At 47.5% G+C, this 15,518-nt stretch overlaps 1 protein-coding gene across 1 annotated transcript in view; it reads left to right on the plus strand.

The window, feature by feature from the left end:
- Positions 1-1,599: 1,599 nt before the first annotated feature.
- Positions 1,600-15,518, plus strand: part of SPACA6 (sperm acrosome associated 6) — a 29,641-nt gene continuing 15,722 nt past the window's right edge. Inside the window, exons 1-2 of the mRNA XM_087970405.1 lie at positions 1,600-1,729; positions 12,090-12,146. Coding sequence (XP_087826531.1) covers positions 1,600-1,729; positions 12,090-12,146 — 187 coding nt within the window. The remainder of the gene's footprint in view (positions 1,730-12,089; positions 12,147-15,518) is intronic.

Genomic DNA, 15,518 nt, shown 5'->3' on the forward strand with positions numbered 1-15,518 from the left:
TCGGAGGTGGCGGATGGGTTTGGCAGTCTTCTGGCAAACCACCGTGTGAAGGGCTCTTTTGTTTTGCCATGCGAATTGTCCTTGTTGTGTGCCGTGAGTGGCTGTCTGGCATGTGTGTGGAAGCTATATTATGGGATGTAGCCTTTGTTAAGAGCACAAAGACCTTGCAAAGAACATGAGTGGGGCTAGGTAGCTGCGACGCGCGGGGGTCAGCCAGGTCCAACTGGCACAGAGCACGGACTTTTTTTCGGCCAGCTCTGTGGGCGTAGAGGGGTGGCTTCAGTTCCACACCGGATGCTTTGTGTGGGCTATAATTGCTCTTTGTGTTGTCTCAGAGCGGTGCCAGGTTGTGTACATCAGTGTGGGGCTCCTGCTCTCTCTCTCTCTCTCTCTCTCTCTCTCTCTCTCTCTCTTGCTCTCCGTATATATGCACTTAATGTGTTTTGCACATGCATAATAAAAAGCGTGAGAAAATGGCCTGCCTTGATTTGAACAAAGGTCTTGGAGTGGCTAGTCAGATACTTCCAGCAACGTAAGAACAGGGCAAGGATGCAACAATTAACCACGTTGGTCCTTGACGTCTAATGCTCGGAGGTAGACTGCCCTTGAAGAGGGGGCTCCACTCTGTTCCCACAGTACAATCCTCCATGGACTCTTCCTCACCTTCTTTTCACCTTCTCTGCCCCGCTGCCTTTCTCCTGGCCCTGCTTCATGCTCCAGGGCGCCTCCCTCCTCTGAGATGGTGGCGATATTACAGGTGGAGCATTTTCCATCCTGGGCACACCTGTGCCCAGCGGTAGAACACCCTTGACCTGTGGCACTCAAGAGACAGCATGATACGTCTGGCCCTGATGGCATGGAGAGTTTGCATGGGGCAGGGCTTAGGATCCGGGGAAGGGGGGGGTTGCCTTCTGCAGGCAGAGCTGTGGGGCAGGGTCTTCGTCCCTGGCACCCTATCGGTGTGCCCACGTCTTGGGCATGGAGTGCAGGTTTTGTGGGCAAAACCACACCTGGCTCTCTCACCTGCTGCTCATTGTCTGGCTCGGCTGCTATTTGAATTTTTCCCAGCCAGCCAGCCAGCCTCCTCCCTCCCTCCTCCTCCTCCTCCCCTCCACCGCTCCCTCTTCTCCCCTCCTTCTCTCCGCCCTCCCTACCGTCTGGATCCTGCAAGTCTGATAAAGTTGCATTCCGTTCCAGACAACAGCCGCATTGCGTTGCCACAGCATAGACAGTGGCCCAGGGAGAGAGGAGAGAGAGAGAGAGACAGACGTACCGCCAGAGCAAGGCAATGATGGGGAGACAGGGAGAGAGAGAGAGAGAGACAGAGAGAGCATCCATCCATCCATCCGTCCGTCCATCCATCCATCCATCCATCCGTATCCCTCGTCCAAGCGGCTGAGCTAACACCAAAGGCAGAGGGAACGGCCACCCACCGAGGAAGGAAGGCGGATGGCAGAGAAGACGCCAGCAGGTTAATCTTTCCTCCGTGGGGCGCAGGAGTTCAGCAGCCCTTGAGCTGGTGAAATTGGCAAGGGGATCAAGAGGACCAGCAGGGCAAGGGAAGGGAAGGGAAAGTGGGGGGGAGGCAAGGAACAGGTGATGGAGAACAAGGGGCCGGGGGGAGAGTTTGCCCAGGGCAACCAGAAGGGGCTCTACGGAGGGTCTTTCAAGGGTCCTGGCACCGGTGGGGTGGCAGATGGCTCAGAAACTGGGAAGCCTGCGCAGAGGGGTGAGGAGCCGGTGCTGTGGGGGGCGGTGACGGGGAAGAGGAAGGACAATGACCCCAGAAAGGAAAAGGGTGTGTTGGGATGGGGGGGTCGCTGCCATGGCTGCAGAATGCCATCTTGGAGGGGCAAAGCTGGGCAGGGAAAGAAGTGCTGTTTGTCTGCAGTTTCAACAGTTGCCACCTGGGGCAACTGTTCTGGAAGTGGCATGGGCATTTACAGGGGTGCTGTCTTTTTTTTTTTGCTTCCCCCTCCCCTTTCCACGGAAGTGGAGATGAATGCCTGGCACCTTCCTGCCCCCGAAAAAACAGGTTTCCTTAAGGGTTTGCCATCCACCCACCCACCCCTTCCTGATTGGAATATTATGCCACCCCCACCCCAGGTCTTCCTGGGGATGGAGCCTCTGCTCCGAAACCCTCGCCTTTCCCCACAGACAACGGGGCGCGCACCGCTAAACGGGCATCGAAAAAGGCTTAGTCCTACTTGGATGCAGACATGGACCTCAGCGGCCACACCCACCCGTGGGGTTACAATTCCCAAGCGCCTTGTTCTCCTCACCCTCTCGCTGCAACACACCCCAGGTCTTCTCCCTCCCCTCTCCAAATGGGCACAGAGCTTTGGGAAAGCCCACCGCCACCGAAGAAAGAGGAAGGTGCAGACTGAACGATTAGACAAACGGTCTCCCTCCCTCCTTCCCTCCCTCTCCTCCCCCCCCATCCATCTCTCAGTGTTTACATGCCAGGAGGACTCTGTACACCCTGGGCTGTGTTGGCTGGACAGGTGGGCACCGGAGACGTGTGCTGGGGCCGGGTGGCATGAGAAACGGGGAGAAGGAGAAGAGGGGTCGGTCCTGTCACACGCATGACATGTGCCATTTTGAACACGCAGGCAGCGTGGCGGGCAGGAGGAAATGTATTGTTCGCGAAGAGGACGGAGTGGTGGAAGGCAAATGCAGGAGTGGGGGGGCTTTTGTGTGATGCTGTCAGTGCCAAGGTGAATGCATTGGGGTTGAGGGGGAGAAGGAGAGCTGGATGGGGAAGCAGGCAAGACCGAGCAGGCATGCGAAGTGCAAAACCAGGGGTGTAACTGCCAGGGAGGCGACAAGGACGCCGACACCGCCCTGTGTAGAACAGCCACGAAGGTGCAGAGATCTAATAGGCTCTTGGGCAGGACAGAGGCGGCACTAGACACGGATACCCTGCTGGGCACCCCCGGTTGGTGTATTTCTGCATGGCGGCGGCAGCGGTAGTAATGGGGCTGAACCGGGGTGCTTCCCCCCGCCACAATTTGGGACGGACGGCTGTTTGCTGTGAAGAGAGAGAGGGAGGGAGGGAGGTGCGGGGTACACCTCTGCAGGGAGGGGGAAAGCTCAGCGAGAGGATGTGATGCGTTAGCCGTTCGGGCCTAAGGCAGCTGCAGAGGGATGCCAAGATTGATGCTCTGTGGATCGAAGAGATCTGTGTGTGAGACGCCCTTTCGGGAAACCTGCCCGTTCGATGTTCTTTGTGTGGCGACCGAAGTGGCGTTTGGCTCATTTTGGTGGCAGTCGCCACGAGAGGAGAGGCCAGCTCGAATCGGGCGAATGGGAAAGGAGCAAGCCTTCTTGGGCATTTGAGGAGAAGGACTGGCCCAGGCACCAGACCTTTTCAGAGGGCTGGATTTTCTTCTCCCTCCTCTGTGCCTGGGTCCACCCCTCCCTCTTAACCTGGCGGTCTTAATGAGCCCGTTTGTTGGGCCGGCACCGTACAGGGAGTCCAAGGGTCACTCCGTGCCTCAAATCCCAAGAAAAGAAAGCTTGCCGTGTGGGAGGAAGGATAGCTTTCTAGCTGCTAAGGCTAAGCCAGGGGGTCTCAAGCCTACCTCTGGCCGTTCTCCCGCTCTCTTTGGCCTTCCGTTGGCGGCGGTGCGCACACAATGGCCACATTCAGCCGATGACTTTCGGTTTCCGCCTCAGAGGCTGGCTGGTAGCGCTCTGGCCAAAGCAATTCCCCCCCCCCTCCCAGCTGTCTCTCGCCTGCCTCAGAACCGTGTGGACTCGTGAGTGGCGGTTTGCATGAAACAAGGCGGGCGAGTAGTTCAAACCAAGGGAGGGGAAGAGGCTGTCCCAAAGTTAAAAAAAAGAGAACAGGACGACTTCTGAGGATGCCAAGGTTGCAGGTAAGGACACCCCAGAAGATGATGGTGGAATATTTCTCCTGTGGGACTTGGACTGGAATTCACCTGCCACCCCCCCCCTTCTCTCTCTCACACACACACCCCCCACTTCTTTCCAGGAAGTCCTTCCCTGGACTGGAAACCATCTCAAGAAAAGATGTTTCGTTCTGCCATTTACAGCAGCTTGGGGGGACAGACACCACCGCTGTGTCTTCGGGCACTTTCTGGAATATTCCAGAAACAAGGTCCCACTCCCCTCACACACACACACACACACACACACACACACACACACACCCTTCCTTGGCAAGCCTTTCCAGAGTCAAAGATATGTGCCAAGGTTACCAAGGGCCCATAGCGGAGACCTGAAGCCTGTCTCCTAAAGATTAGTGTCAACTTGCACCCTGGCCAAACCCTCTCCGTCGCATCTCTTGCTGGGCCCACAAATGACCCAGTTTTCGAAAACTTCTCTGGCATTGACCAAGCTGCGGACAAAACGAAGTTTGCCTCAAAGAGGCACCTTTTTTAAAAAAAGCTTTCAAATAATAATTCTTTTTAAATGCTTAGTGGACCCACCCACACTAGTTTTCTAATTCTTTTTTTTCCCCCTAACTTGTTTTTTTTTCCCTCTCCCTTTCCTGGATATATAACCATTCAGTCACTCCTTGGTTATTTCATTCCTACCCTCATCTTTTCATACTGCCTGTTCTTACTTTTTAGCCTTTTTATGCTTCTGGTTCTTTATTTAACTAACCAGCTTCGATCCCGCCCATCTTGGATTCCTCACGAGGGAGGTAGGTTTTTTTTTTCCCCCTCTTTCAACTCTGGACGGGGCTTTTTAAATGATGATAACTCAAGACGTGCATTTCTTGCAGTGGCTGCAAAAGATATTTCCAGGAATCTCTCCTGACAAGGCCTGTTCTCAGCCTCCATAACTGGGCTTAGCCTGGGAGACAGAACTCGCAGGCTGTTGCTGCAAAGGGAAGATCCAAGGCTGATGGAATGAAGAAAGAAAGAATGTGGCGACTTAGTTTTTTCGGCTGCATTTGAGCTCGGTTGATTGCTGATGGAAAGAAAGAGAAAGTTGAATTACGAAAGGAATCTGAGTAGTTTGGTCTCCCTTGTCTCTGACCATCTAAACCAGGGGTGTCCAACCTTGGCAACTTTAAGACTTGTGGACTTCAACTCCCAGAATTCTGGGAGTTGAAGTCCACAAGTCTTAAAGTTGCCAAGGTTGGACACCCCTGATCTAAACCTCCCCCCAACAGACTCTTGAAATAAATAGAGACCTTGAATGCTCCTGAATGCAAACTGGTCCAAATCATTCTTTATTTATATATATATTTGCCAGTCTCGGGATTGAGATATTCAAAACACAATCCAGATTAGGATGAGCCTGGGACCAGGTTGCAAATCCCTTGGCCAAAATCCCCCCATCTGGGCTTGGAGCAAAGTTCTCTTGGAAAGTAGCAGGAGGTTTGCATCCATTTTGAATATTTAAAACAGTGGCGGGTGGGGATTTAGAACCAGCTCTGCTGAAGCTTCTCCAGGGTTTCACAAGTGGGATGGTGGACTACGGTAGGAGAAGACAAGTAACTTAAGGTGAGACACGTGTTTTTTTTTCCCTCTCTACCAGCCGCTGAGAATTAAAACTTCGCTTCCTCTCTTTATTCTTGGCTCCCCCAGCTTTGAAGCATGTTTGTATCTCATTTTGCTTCTTCTCCTTCTTTCCTCTTCCAGGTTAAGAACTTTGCTGCAGAAGACACCTGTTCCTTCCTTTCACATCCATTATCTAGACGGCTCCTTTTCTCCTCCCTTCCCGGCATCTTCTCTGTCCCTGAGACCCTTAACCTGTGAGGAAGCCCAGAGGTCACAGGTGAGGGCCTTGGGAACTGAGTGGATTGTCCCCTGCCAACCACATGACGGCTTGGTTGCGCCAGGATGGAGCCAAATGGATGCAGTAGACCAAAAAGAAGAAAAAAGAAGGTCCTTTGGTGAAAAGATAACGGCTCTTCCAATCCGTGAGAATTGTGAAGACAGCAATTGTTTTAGCTAGGCGGGAGAAGGAGACCCAAATGTCTCACATAAACACACATAAGTAATTGACATCCAGGACAAGCTGCGACATCTTCACAGGAAATGGTGCAAAAAACATAACTGTTCATGTAATTTGCGTGATGGTCACTTCATGGATGTGATTGTCTCTGGCCCTGCCTCTTGCAAACGCTGGGTCCACTCTGGGAGCCTCACCCCACCTGGTGAACATCCCAAAGGTTTGGAATTCCACCTCCCCTATTCCCTAGCTATAGCCATGCCATTGGGATACGGGGAAGGGGTCAATCTGGGAAAACCGGTTTGCTCTGGATTGTAAGAGGTGACCTGGTCCTCATGCAGAGATTCCTTCCCCTTTGTAGTCCCCCCCCGAGATCTGCGGACATGGTATTGAATAGCAGATCCCGTTCCTGGTCAACCTGGCCAAGGATTTAGGCAGATAGCAGTAAAAGCCTCTTAATATTAGGATGGACACCACGCCCTCAGCCTTGCTTTAATTGGAAACACTATGGAAAAGGGCTCCCTTTCAGAAGATCCAGGGCGAGGTCGTGGTGAAGGTGCTGGACTAAGAGTACGGAATCTCAGGTCTTAGCTCTGCTTAGCTACAGGTAACTCACTCGGTGACTCCTGACCCACGAGACTCTCTCAAACCCTACAAGGTGCTACTGTGCAGGGAAAATAGAAAAAAAAACGTGACCTATACATCCATATTCACATCAATATTCATAGATTGAAAGTCAAAGAGAGGAGGTATCTATATTGGTGTTTCTCAAGCTTGGAGACTTGACGATGGGGGAATGTCAACTCTCAGGATTCTCCAGCCAGCATTGCTGGCCTGGGAATTCTGGGAGTTGAAGTCCCCCCCAGGCCCCCACCCCATCTTCGAGTCGCCAAGCTTGAGAAACACTGATCTGTATGTTGCTATGAGTTGGCAACAACTTGACAGCGCATAATCAGTAGGTAGACAGGCAGAATAGAATGTAGAATAGAAATAGAAATTAGAACAGAATAGAATATAGCATAGCATAGAATAGAAATTAGAATAGAATAGAAATTAGAATAGAAAAGAAAAGAATAGAATAGAAAATAGAATAGAAATTAGAATAGAAAATGGAATGGAATAGAATAGAAATAGGAATAGAATAGAATATAGAATGTAATGGAATAGAATAGAATAGAATATAGAATAGAAATTGGAATAGAATACAATAGAAATTAGAATAGAAAATTGAATGGAATGGAATAGAATATAGCATAGAATAGAAATTAGAATAGAATAGAAATTAGAATAGAAAATGGAATGGAATAGAATAGAATATAGCATAGAATAGAAATTAGAATAGAATAGAAATTAGAATAGAAAATGGAATGGAATGGAATAGAATATAGCATAGAATAGAAATTAGAATAGAAAATGGAATGGAATACAATAGAAAAGAAACAGGAATAGAATAGAATAGAAAAGAAACAGGAATAGAATAGAAAAGAATCGGGAATAGAATAGAATAGAACAATATAGAATGGAATAGAATAGAATAAAAAATGGAATGGAATAGAATAGAATAGAAACAGGAATAGAAACAGGAATAGAATAGAATAGAATTCTTTAGTGGCCAAGTGTGATTAGACACACAAGGAATTTGTCTTTGGTGCCTATGCTCTCAGTGTACATAAAAAAAAATACATTAATCAAGAATCATAAGATACAACACTTAGTGATAATCATAGGATACTAAATAAGCCATCAAATCATACCAGGAAACTAAATAATTACTTTGGAAAGCCAGTTTGGGATGGTGGTTAAAGTGTCGACTGACCCAGATTTCATCCCCCGCCTCCAGCCCCAGGATTGATTTCCTTTAGAGACTTTAGAGCCAGTCACAAAACCCAGCCTAACTTTCAACATTGTGTGCCACTGCCACCCTGAGCTGAGTAGGATCTACATGTAAAATAGCTGAATTTGAGGGACATCCAGAGGGGACTTATGACAAGAAAGAGCTACGCTTGTCCAAGGCTGGTTGTGACAAAGCCCCAGCAGTGAAAGTCACTCTTTAAGCCAGAGGTCCCCAAACTTGGCAACTTTAGGACTTGTGGGAACTTCAACTCCCAGAATTCTCTATGCTGGCTGGAGAATTCTGGGAGTTGAAGTCCACAAGTCTCAAAAATTGCCAAGTTTGGGGTCCCCTGCTTTCAGTTGAGCTGGGTGAAGGAAGCAACTTCTTCTCTTTAAGGGAGCAGGTTTGACCGATGCCTCTGTGCCTTCCTGGCTCTTTGAGGGGAGGCACCATCAAATGCCTGATCCCTGCTTCTTAGCAGGCCTCCAGTTCCAATGTTCCCCAGAAGTGCATGGGGTTGTTGAAAGATTTTAAAGGGCGTTTTTCTTCTCCATTAAAGAACATATTGTCAAGGTTCGCTTGCAGGGTTTTTGTTTTTTTTTTGCAATAAGCCCCCCCATTCCACAGCCTTTGTGCAGGTAATGGTACGTTTGCAATATGAAACAAAAAGAGAGGTGCATTTTATATCACACATCGTTTCTTCTTCCACAGTCTTAACACAGCCACTGTTGTTGTCTCCAGGTGTGAGAATTTTCGCAAGACAGTAAAGATGGGCTTTGCCAAGAATTTTTTAAAAACATAATTAGGACATAGAATCATAGAGCTGGAAGGGACCCAAGAGATCTCCTAGTCCAGCCCCTCCTGCTCAAGGCAGGAGATCTTATACCATCCCGGTCAAAGGATTGTCCAGTATTTTTGAACCTCCAGTGATGGAGCATCTGCAACTCTGGAGGGGGGGTGGAGTCCAAGCCATTCCCATTGATTAATTCTTGTGGTCAGAAATTTTCTCCTTATTTCTAGGTTGGATCTCTTTTTAACATGCTCCCACCCATTATTTCTTCTTCTGCCCTCAGGTGCTTTCTGGGATTGTGGTTTTATTGGATTTGGAAACCACTTTGGGGAACTGTGCAAGATGCAGCAGTATAAAAACCCATCCCATAAATAAGTAGTATTTTCTAACAAGCTTTCTCAACCTTGGCTGTTTTAAGAGGTGTGGACTTCAACTCCCAGAATTCAGCTAGGCCCCACATCTCTTAAAGTGGCCAAGGCTGAGAAACATTGAAATAGCTCCCTCAGGTTTGGTGCACGTTTGCAGAAGATGTGAAGAACCTCACCAGGAGTAGCCAGTTTGCTGTTAACAATGCCAGTCATTTTTCCAACCTCTAAAAGGGATAGGCACGCTAGAGTCATGCCTGTTGCTTAGGGAACACAAACGAGTTATTTGTGGGATGGGTTGACGTTGACCATTGGTGAATCTTGAGACCACCTTCCTCAGTGCAACTCTTCCCCGGGAAAGTTAATCCAGAACACCCATCAGGCTAACCCATGCATCTACTGCAGGGGTCCCCAAACTTGGCAACTTTAAGACTTGTGGACTTCAACTCCCAGAATTCCCCAGCCAGCCATGCCTGCTTTTTATCTTTCTTAATCTCCTAAAGTGGAGAGAGATTGCAGAGGAAGGGACTACAAGAGACTAAACTATGCTGGCTGGATAATTCTGGGAATTGAAGTCAACAAGTCTTAAAGTTGCCAAGTTTGGACACCTGATCTACTGGATGGTTGAAATAATGATCCAGGAAGATGTTCAGGCAGCGTCATTTTGTTCAGCTAGTGATGCATAGATCAACAGACACATAATTCTTATCTCTACCTCCAGAAAGGGCCTACAGAGGATAAGAGGTATATTCTCCAGAGTAGAGCAATTTTGGCAGAGGATTAAGCATCTCAAACACGCATTTTCCTGGAATCGGAACTGGAACAGCCTCAGCAAGATTTGAGTTTAGTGTATCTGTTTTGGTTTGGGCTTAGGGAAAGTTGGCTGCCTTAGATGCCAATTAGAAGAGAAGAGAATAGGAATAAGAATAGGATAGTTCTTTATTGGCCAAGTGTGATTGGACACACGAGGAATTTGTTTATGGTGCATAACCTCTCTGTATATACAAACCACAAAGTGATAAATCATAGATCATAAACCATAAGATACAACCATAAATCATAAAAGATACAAAACAATTGATAAAATACCCATAGGAGAAGGTAGTAGGAAAGATGAGGTGCGAGAAATATGAGAATCCGTTTTCTTAATTTATCATTCCAATAATATAAAGATAATAGCATTAGGGCAGCATAGTTACATTACTTTAGAATTGACTTTAAATTTATAACAATACCTGTAAATGTCTTTTCTCTTCCCCTTGGGACCCAGGTTCCTTGATAGAGTAATTAGTGATTCTCAAAATATGAAAAATTGACTGTGTCTAGACTAGAGCATAATTTGGAGGGCAGCTGCCCCAGAGTCTTCCTAGAGTAACCAGCCATAATACAATATATCTTTGGGCTGCAACAGCAGGGGGACAAGGAAAGGACTTTGCAAATTCACTTTTACAAGCCAAAACCAGCAGAGGGCAACATTCAAAGGTGTTCAGCAGCCAAAAGGATTTAGCAAGAGTGACAGGAGGAATCCCTGGGATTAAAGCTTGTTTTGAAATGGGTATTTAGTTTGCGCATATGAGCCTGCCCCACCTCTATATCACCTTTTGTATGCAAGAGATCACAAGACAGCTTACTTCCCCATTAAAACAAACTTCTAGAAAAGACTGTGACGGCATCTACAAAGGTTTTAGCCCACACCATTCAAAAATATAAATATAAAATGAGGGAAAAGATAGGCCTTAAAAAGGAAATGTGCAGGCAGAAAGAACTCATGTGCATCATAGACAGGTTGCCCTGTTTCAAAGCTACTGCTGCCTCTGCCACAAATGACCAACACTCGTGCATGGAGTGCAAAGAGAACTTTTCCAATTACACCATAATAAGACAACTGCTGGCTGAAAAAATGCCACTTTGTTCACTCCAGAAGGGTGTTCTTCTCCTACATTTTTCCTTTGGGGAAAACTTACCAGAACAAAATGCTTTACTTTACTCTGAAGAAAGCTTTTGAATTCTCTGCAGCTATTAAATGGAGGAGGCACCTTGGCTTGTTAATGATTAAGGGTTTTTATATTTCATAATTTAATAGCATCAGTCATCAAGTGACACTTTATGATAATTTCAGTCAACGATTCAATCTCTCCTATGTGACGAGGCTAAAGAAATCTTTCAAAAGGTAGATCACGGCAAAAGGCCTCTGAGCATATTTAGAACACATCCTTTTGCAGGGTTTCCACTTATCTGAATCCAGAGAAATCCATTTCTTGTGCTAAACCCAGTTTGCCCAGGCTCCACAAATCCCAACTGTGAAAAGACAAGCAATGTCAGTCATTGCTTGTTACTGAGCCCTTGATACCTTTATGTTGCAGGTATAAATTGACAATTTGGGATTTACACCGGCAACCGTCCCTGCTAGTTTTTGGATCTGACCTCATCCAAATCAGATCCTTTGATTTGCTTTTTATTTGTTCATTGCATTTCTACAGCCACCCATCTCATCCGAGCATTTTTCTGGGTGGCTTACAGATCGCACTTTTTTGCTGGCCAACTGCCTGGTCTCATTATTGCCAGGTTGCAATGAAGAAAAAAAATGCAGAGCCTGACCGAAAATGCCCCAGAGAAGATTAACCTGAGCTTTATACAGAAATAAATCCTTTCCTTCCCGCCGAAAGGACCCCTTTCTTCCCAGCGAGCTGAGAACGCTGGGAACTGTAGTCCTAACAATGCATCAGATGGAAGGGGGCAGAGGAAAATTCCTGCCGCCCAAATTTTGGAGAACTATTTGCAATCTTCCTAAAGGGATGCATGCAATGGGAGTTGTTTTTTTCCCCCTGAAGAGTGGTTCACCCGCTCTAACCCCAAAGATTTGAAACCCGAAGCGTTTCTCCATCTACAAATTAGGAAATTAATCCTCTCTTCTTCTTTTTTTTAAAAAAAAGATCACATCAGTCTCGGTCGCTTGATGCAATTTCTGAGCAACAATAGACAAAATTGTGCAACTTCCCAAATGTTAACCCCGCCCACTCCCTCGGATGTTTTGGTGCTTTCCCATCCGTGGGTTAACCCGAGCCAAGCCAAGGTTAATGAAGTGCTCCCGCCTACTGCGGGAAAACACACACCTGGGCTTTCCCCTACCCGCAAACGGCAGGTATAGAGAAAGCCAAATAGACTGCAGGGAAAGCGGTACTGAAAACCAGACTGAGTTGGGAATTGTCAAGGACAAAGGCTCCAGGTAGATGCGGGGGCTAGGTTGACGATGCAGCCTTTTTTTTTCCCCCTTCTTTCTTTCTTTCTTTCTTTCTTTCTTTCTTTCTTTCTTTCCCCATCCCTTCCTGATCAATCGAGTTGTCATGGTTAAGATTACCTCTTGCCATCTCGGTCCTTCCCCACCACCAACCGGCCCCCTCCACCGTCCTTCAGTCTCTAAAAGATACGTATATTTATTTTTTTCCTTTCCAGCTTCGAGTAGAACTGTCTGGTTTCCATGGAGACCAGAATCTGGCTTTCGAGATCCTGCATCTTTCCCATCCTAGCTTTCCGCACACGTAACAATGCTTGACTGTCACCATGCCAGGAAAATCCAGAATTGCAGGAACCCAGGGCAGCCGATGTTTTGTGACAGCCTGGAGAATTCCCTCCCTCCTTCTCTCCCTCCCTCCCTCTCTCAGCCTCTTTTGTTTCAGCAAAGAGTACCTATGCAATTACCCATTTACCTGTGTTGTGTGTGTGTGTGAGAGAGAGAGAGAGAGAGAGAGACAGACAGACAGACAGACAGAGGCAAAGAGAGGAAGAGAGAGAGACATGGAGAGGGAGAGGGAGGGACAGAGGAAGAGAGACAAAAAAAGGAAGAGAGAGAGACATAGGGAGAGGGAGGGAGAGAGACAGAGGAAGAGAGGGAGCAGGAGAGGGAGAGGGAGAGGAAGAGAGACAGAGAGGAAGAGAGAGAAATAGAGGGAGGGGGAGAAAGAGAGAGGGGAAGAGAGAGACAGAGAAAGAGAGAGGGAGGGAGACAGAGAGAAGGAGGGAGAGAGGGAGAAGGACAGACAAAGGAAGAGAGAGAGGGAGAGACATAGAGAGGGAGGAGGAGTGGGAGAGGGAGAGAAAGACAGCTCTATACAGCCATTATTGTTGTACTCCTAGCAGGGAAGAGGTGTAAATTTGGCAATCCCCCAAAGCAAAGACAACAAACTGATTTCAGCCAGAAGGCATTTTGAAAAATCCTCTGATCAGACCTGTGGGCAGAGAAGTGGCGTGGAAGGACAATTTTGCCTAATTTTTCCAGGGGAAAGAAAGAGTTTCTATATTTCACCCCCCAAAAAAAAAAAAAAAGGCAGGTCGCCCTGCTTGCACTAATGACTGCACTGCGATTAAAACACAGCATTCCCTTCTATTATTTTCCCTTACGGCTGAATTAAAAAAACACACCAAAAAAAAACAGAGGAAGCCACACAAGCTGCAAGCCACCATAGAGAGACGGGACATTTTTATGCCTTGACTAGGTGCGCATAATAGGCTGGATTAGGCAAAAATGTGTGAACATGAAGCTTTGGGGAAAAAAGAAGTACTTTATTCATTATTTGGGCAAAATGTAGTTGGACGAGCCTGATGTTCTGTTTCATTAATCTGGGTATAATCAGTGTAATTAATACATTAATCAAATGAATGCAATTAATTAATCTGATAAAACCAATTCCAGTAACTCACATGTTTTTTGCCCAGAGGAATTTATCCAAGTGTATTTGAAAACAAATTCCTCTTTGTCAAATAATATGAGACCTGACAGGGGAAAAAGAAAACAATTTCTAAGCCCAGAACTACTTCCGGTTTCAAATGCTTCCATTCCTGTTTTTCCGCTCAATTGTGCAACCTTCCAGTGGCCAACAATGACACAATTAGAAACTCACTCAACAAATGTCTTGCTTCACAACAGAAATGTTGGGCTCAGTTGTGGCTGTAAGTTGAGGACTACTTGAACTGTCTTCTCCCAGCGAGGCATTCCTTTCTCAACTGCCCGTGGCTTGCCCTACCATGAGCTATGAAGTCATAAATGGCCCCTTGGAGCCTGACTTATGACCTCAGGGAAGAATTCTCATCTTTCTGGAAACTTCAGTCATGTCTGGTGGAGATGTCCTGATCCTCTGGTTGGTTTTTTCCTCCGGGGCAACTGCTTGCTTTAACTGCTTCTCCACCGCAGCCCAGCGTCTCCGCATATGCCAGTATTTTTGGGGCTATCAGAGTGAGAAGCACCGAACTTGTCTGGGGACTTTAGAAACTGCCTTCCATCCCTTGAGCAAGACTCAGGTGGGTGAGTGAGGTCCAGGGAAGAGGGAAGGTTGGGCACTGGTGGGCCTTAGATGTTCATGTCCAGTGGAGGAGAGTTCCAGAGGCTCTCTGTGGGTCTAAGGCAGGGGTGGGGCTGCTGGAGGTTCACAGGCGTTCGGGAGAGCCCCTAGCTAAGATTCTGTGCAGTTTGGAGAACCCCCACATCCCACTTCTGGCTGGCCCCTCCCCTCCCAGGAGTCCCATTTTGGATGCAGGTAAGTACAGGGTGAGCATGGAGCCTCAGGGAGGGAGAAAAAAGGGCCTCCCGGAAGTTAGGGAAGGCCGGAAATGGGCCTGTTTCCAATTTCCAGAGAGCCTCCGGAGCCCATGGAGGCTGTTTTCACCCTCCCGGAGGCTCAAGGAAAGCCTCAGGAGCCTGGGGAGGGTAACCCCCCTGCCGTGGTGCTGGAGGCCGACTAGGCCACGCCCACCATGGCCACGCCTACCCAGCAACCAGGCCAAGAACCCCTTGCTAAAAATTTTGAAGCACCCCCCCCCCGGCCTAAGGAGCAGCTCAGGGCGACATTTGCCGGGTTTCTACATTTTGAAAGGAGTGAGCGTGTTTCCCAGAAGGTCCTTCGCCAGAAAGATGGTGTGAACCTGAAAGGTGAGGCCGAGCAAACCACGCCAACAGGTAGTCCTCGACTTGCAACAGTTCATTTAGTGACCATTCAAAGTGACAACATCACTGGGAAAAAAAAACATGTCCAGTTTTCACCCTGACAACCATTGAAGCATCCCCAAGGTCACGTGATTCAAAATTCAGACGCTGGGCAACCGATTCATATTTATGACGGTCACACTTTCCAGGGCCCTGTTATTCCCCTTTGTTGCGACCTTCTGACAAGCAGTGGGGGAGCCAGATTCATTGAAAAATCGTGTTACTAATTTAATCTGCACCTCTATAACTGTCTGGTTTGGTTCTGCAGCCCAACAAGACAGACACAGACTCCAGAGAGTAATTAGGACTGCAGAAAAAACAATGATTTAAGCATGGTATATAAAATCATACATTGCAATGTCCTACCTATCAATGAATACTTCAGCTTCAACCATAACAACACAAGAGCACACAATAGATACAAACTCAAAGTTAACCGCACCAAACTTGATTGCAGGAAATACGACTTCAGCAACAGAGTGGTCAATGCCTGGAATACTCTACCTGACTCTGTGGTTTCTTCCCCAAACCCCAAAAACTTTAACCTTAGACTGTCTACTATTGACCTCACCCCTTTCCTAAGAGGTCTGTAGGGGGCGTGCATAAGCGCACCAACGTGCC

Source organism: Notechis scutatus, chromosome 8, assembly GCF_049901735.1.
Source record: "Notechis scutatus isolate UNSWTSFEM ecotype Mainland chromosome 8, rNotScu1.2, whole genome shotgun sequence".
Classification (NCBI taxonomy): Eukaryota; Metazoa; Chordata; class Lepidosauria; order Squamata; family Elapidae; genus Notechis; species Notechis scutatus.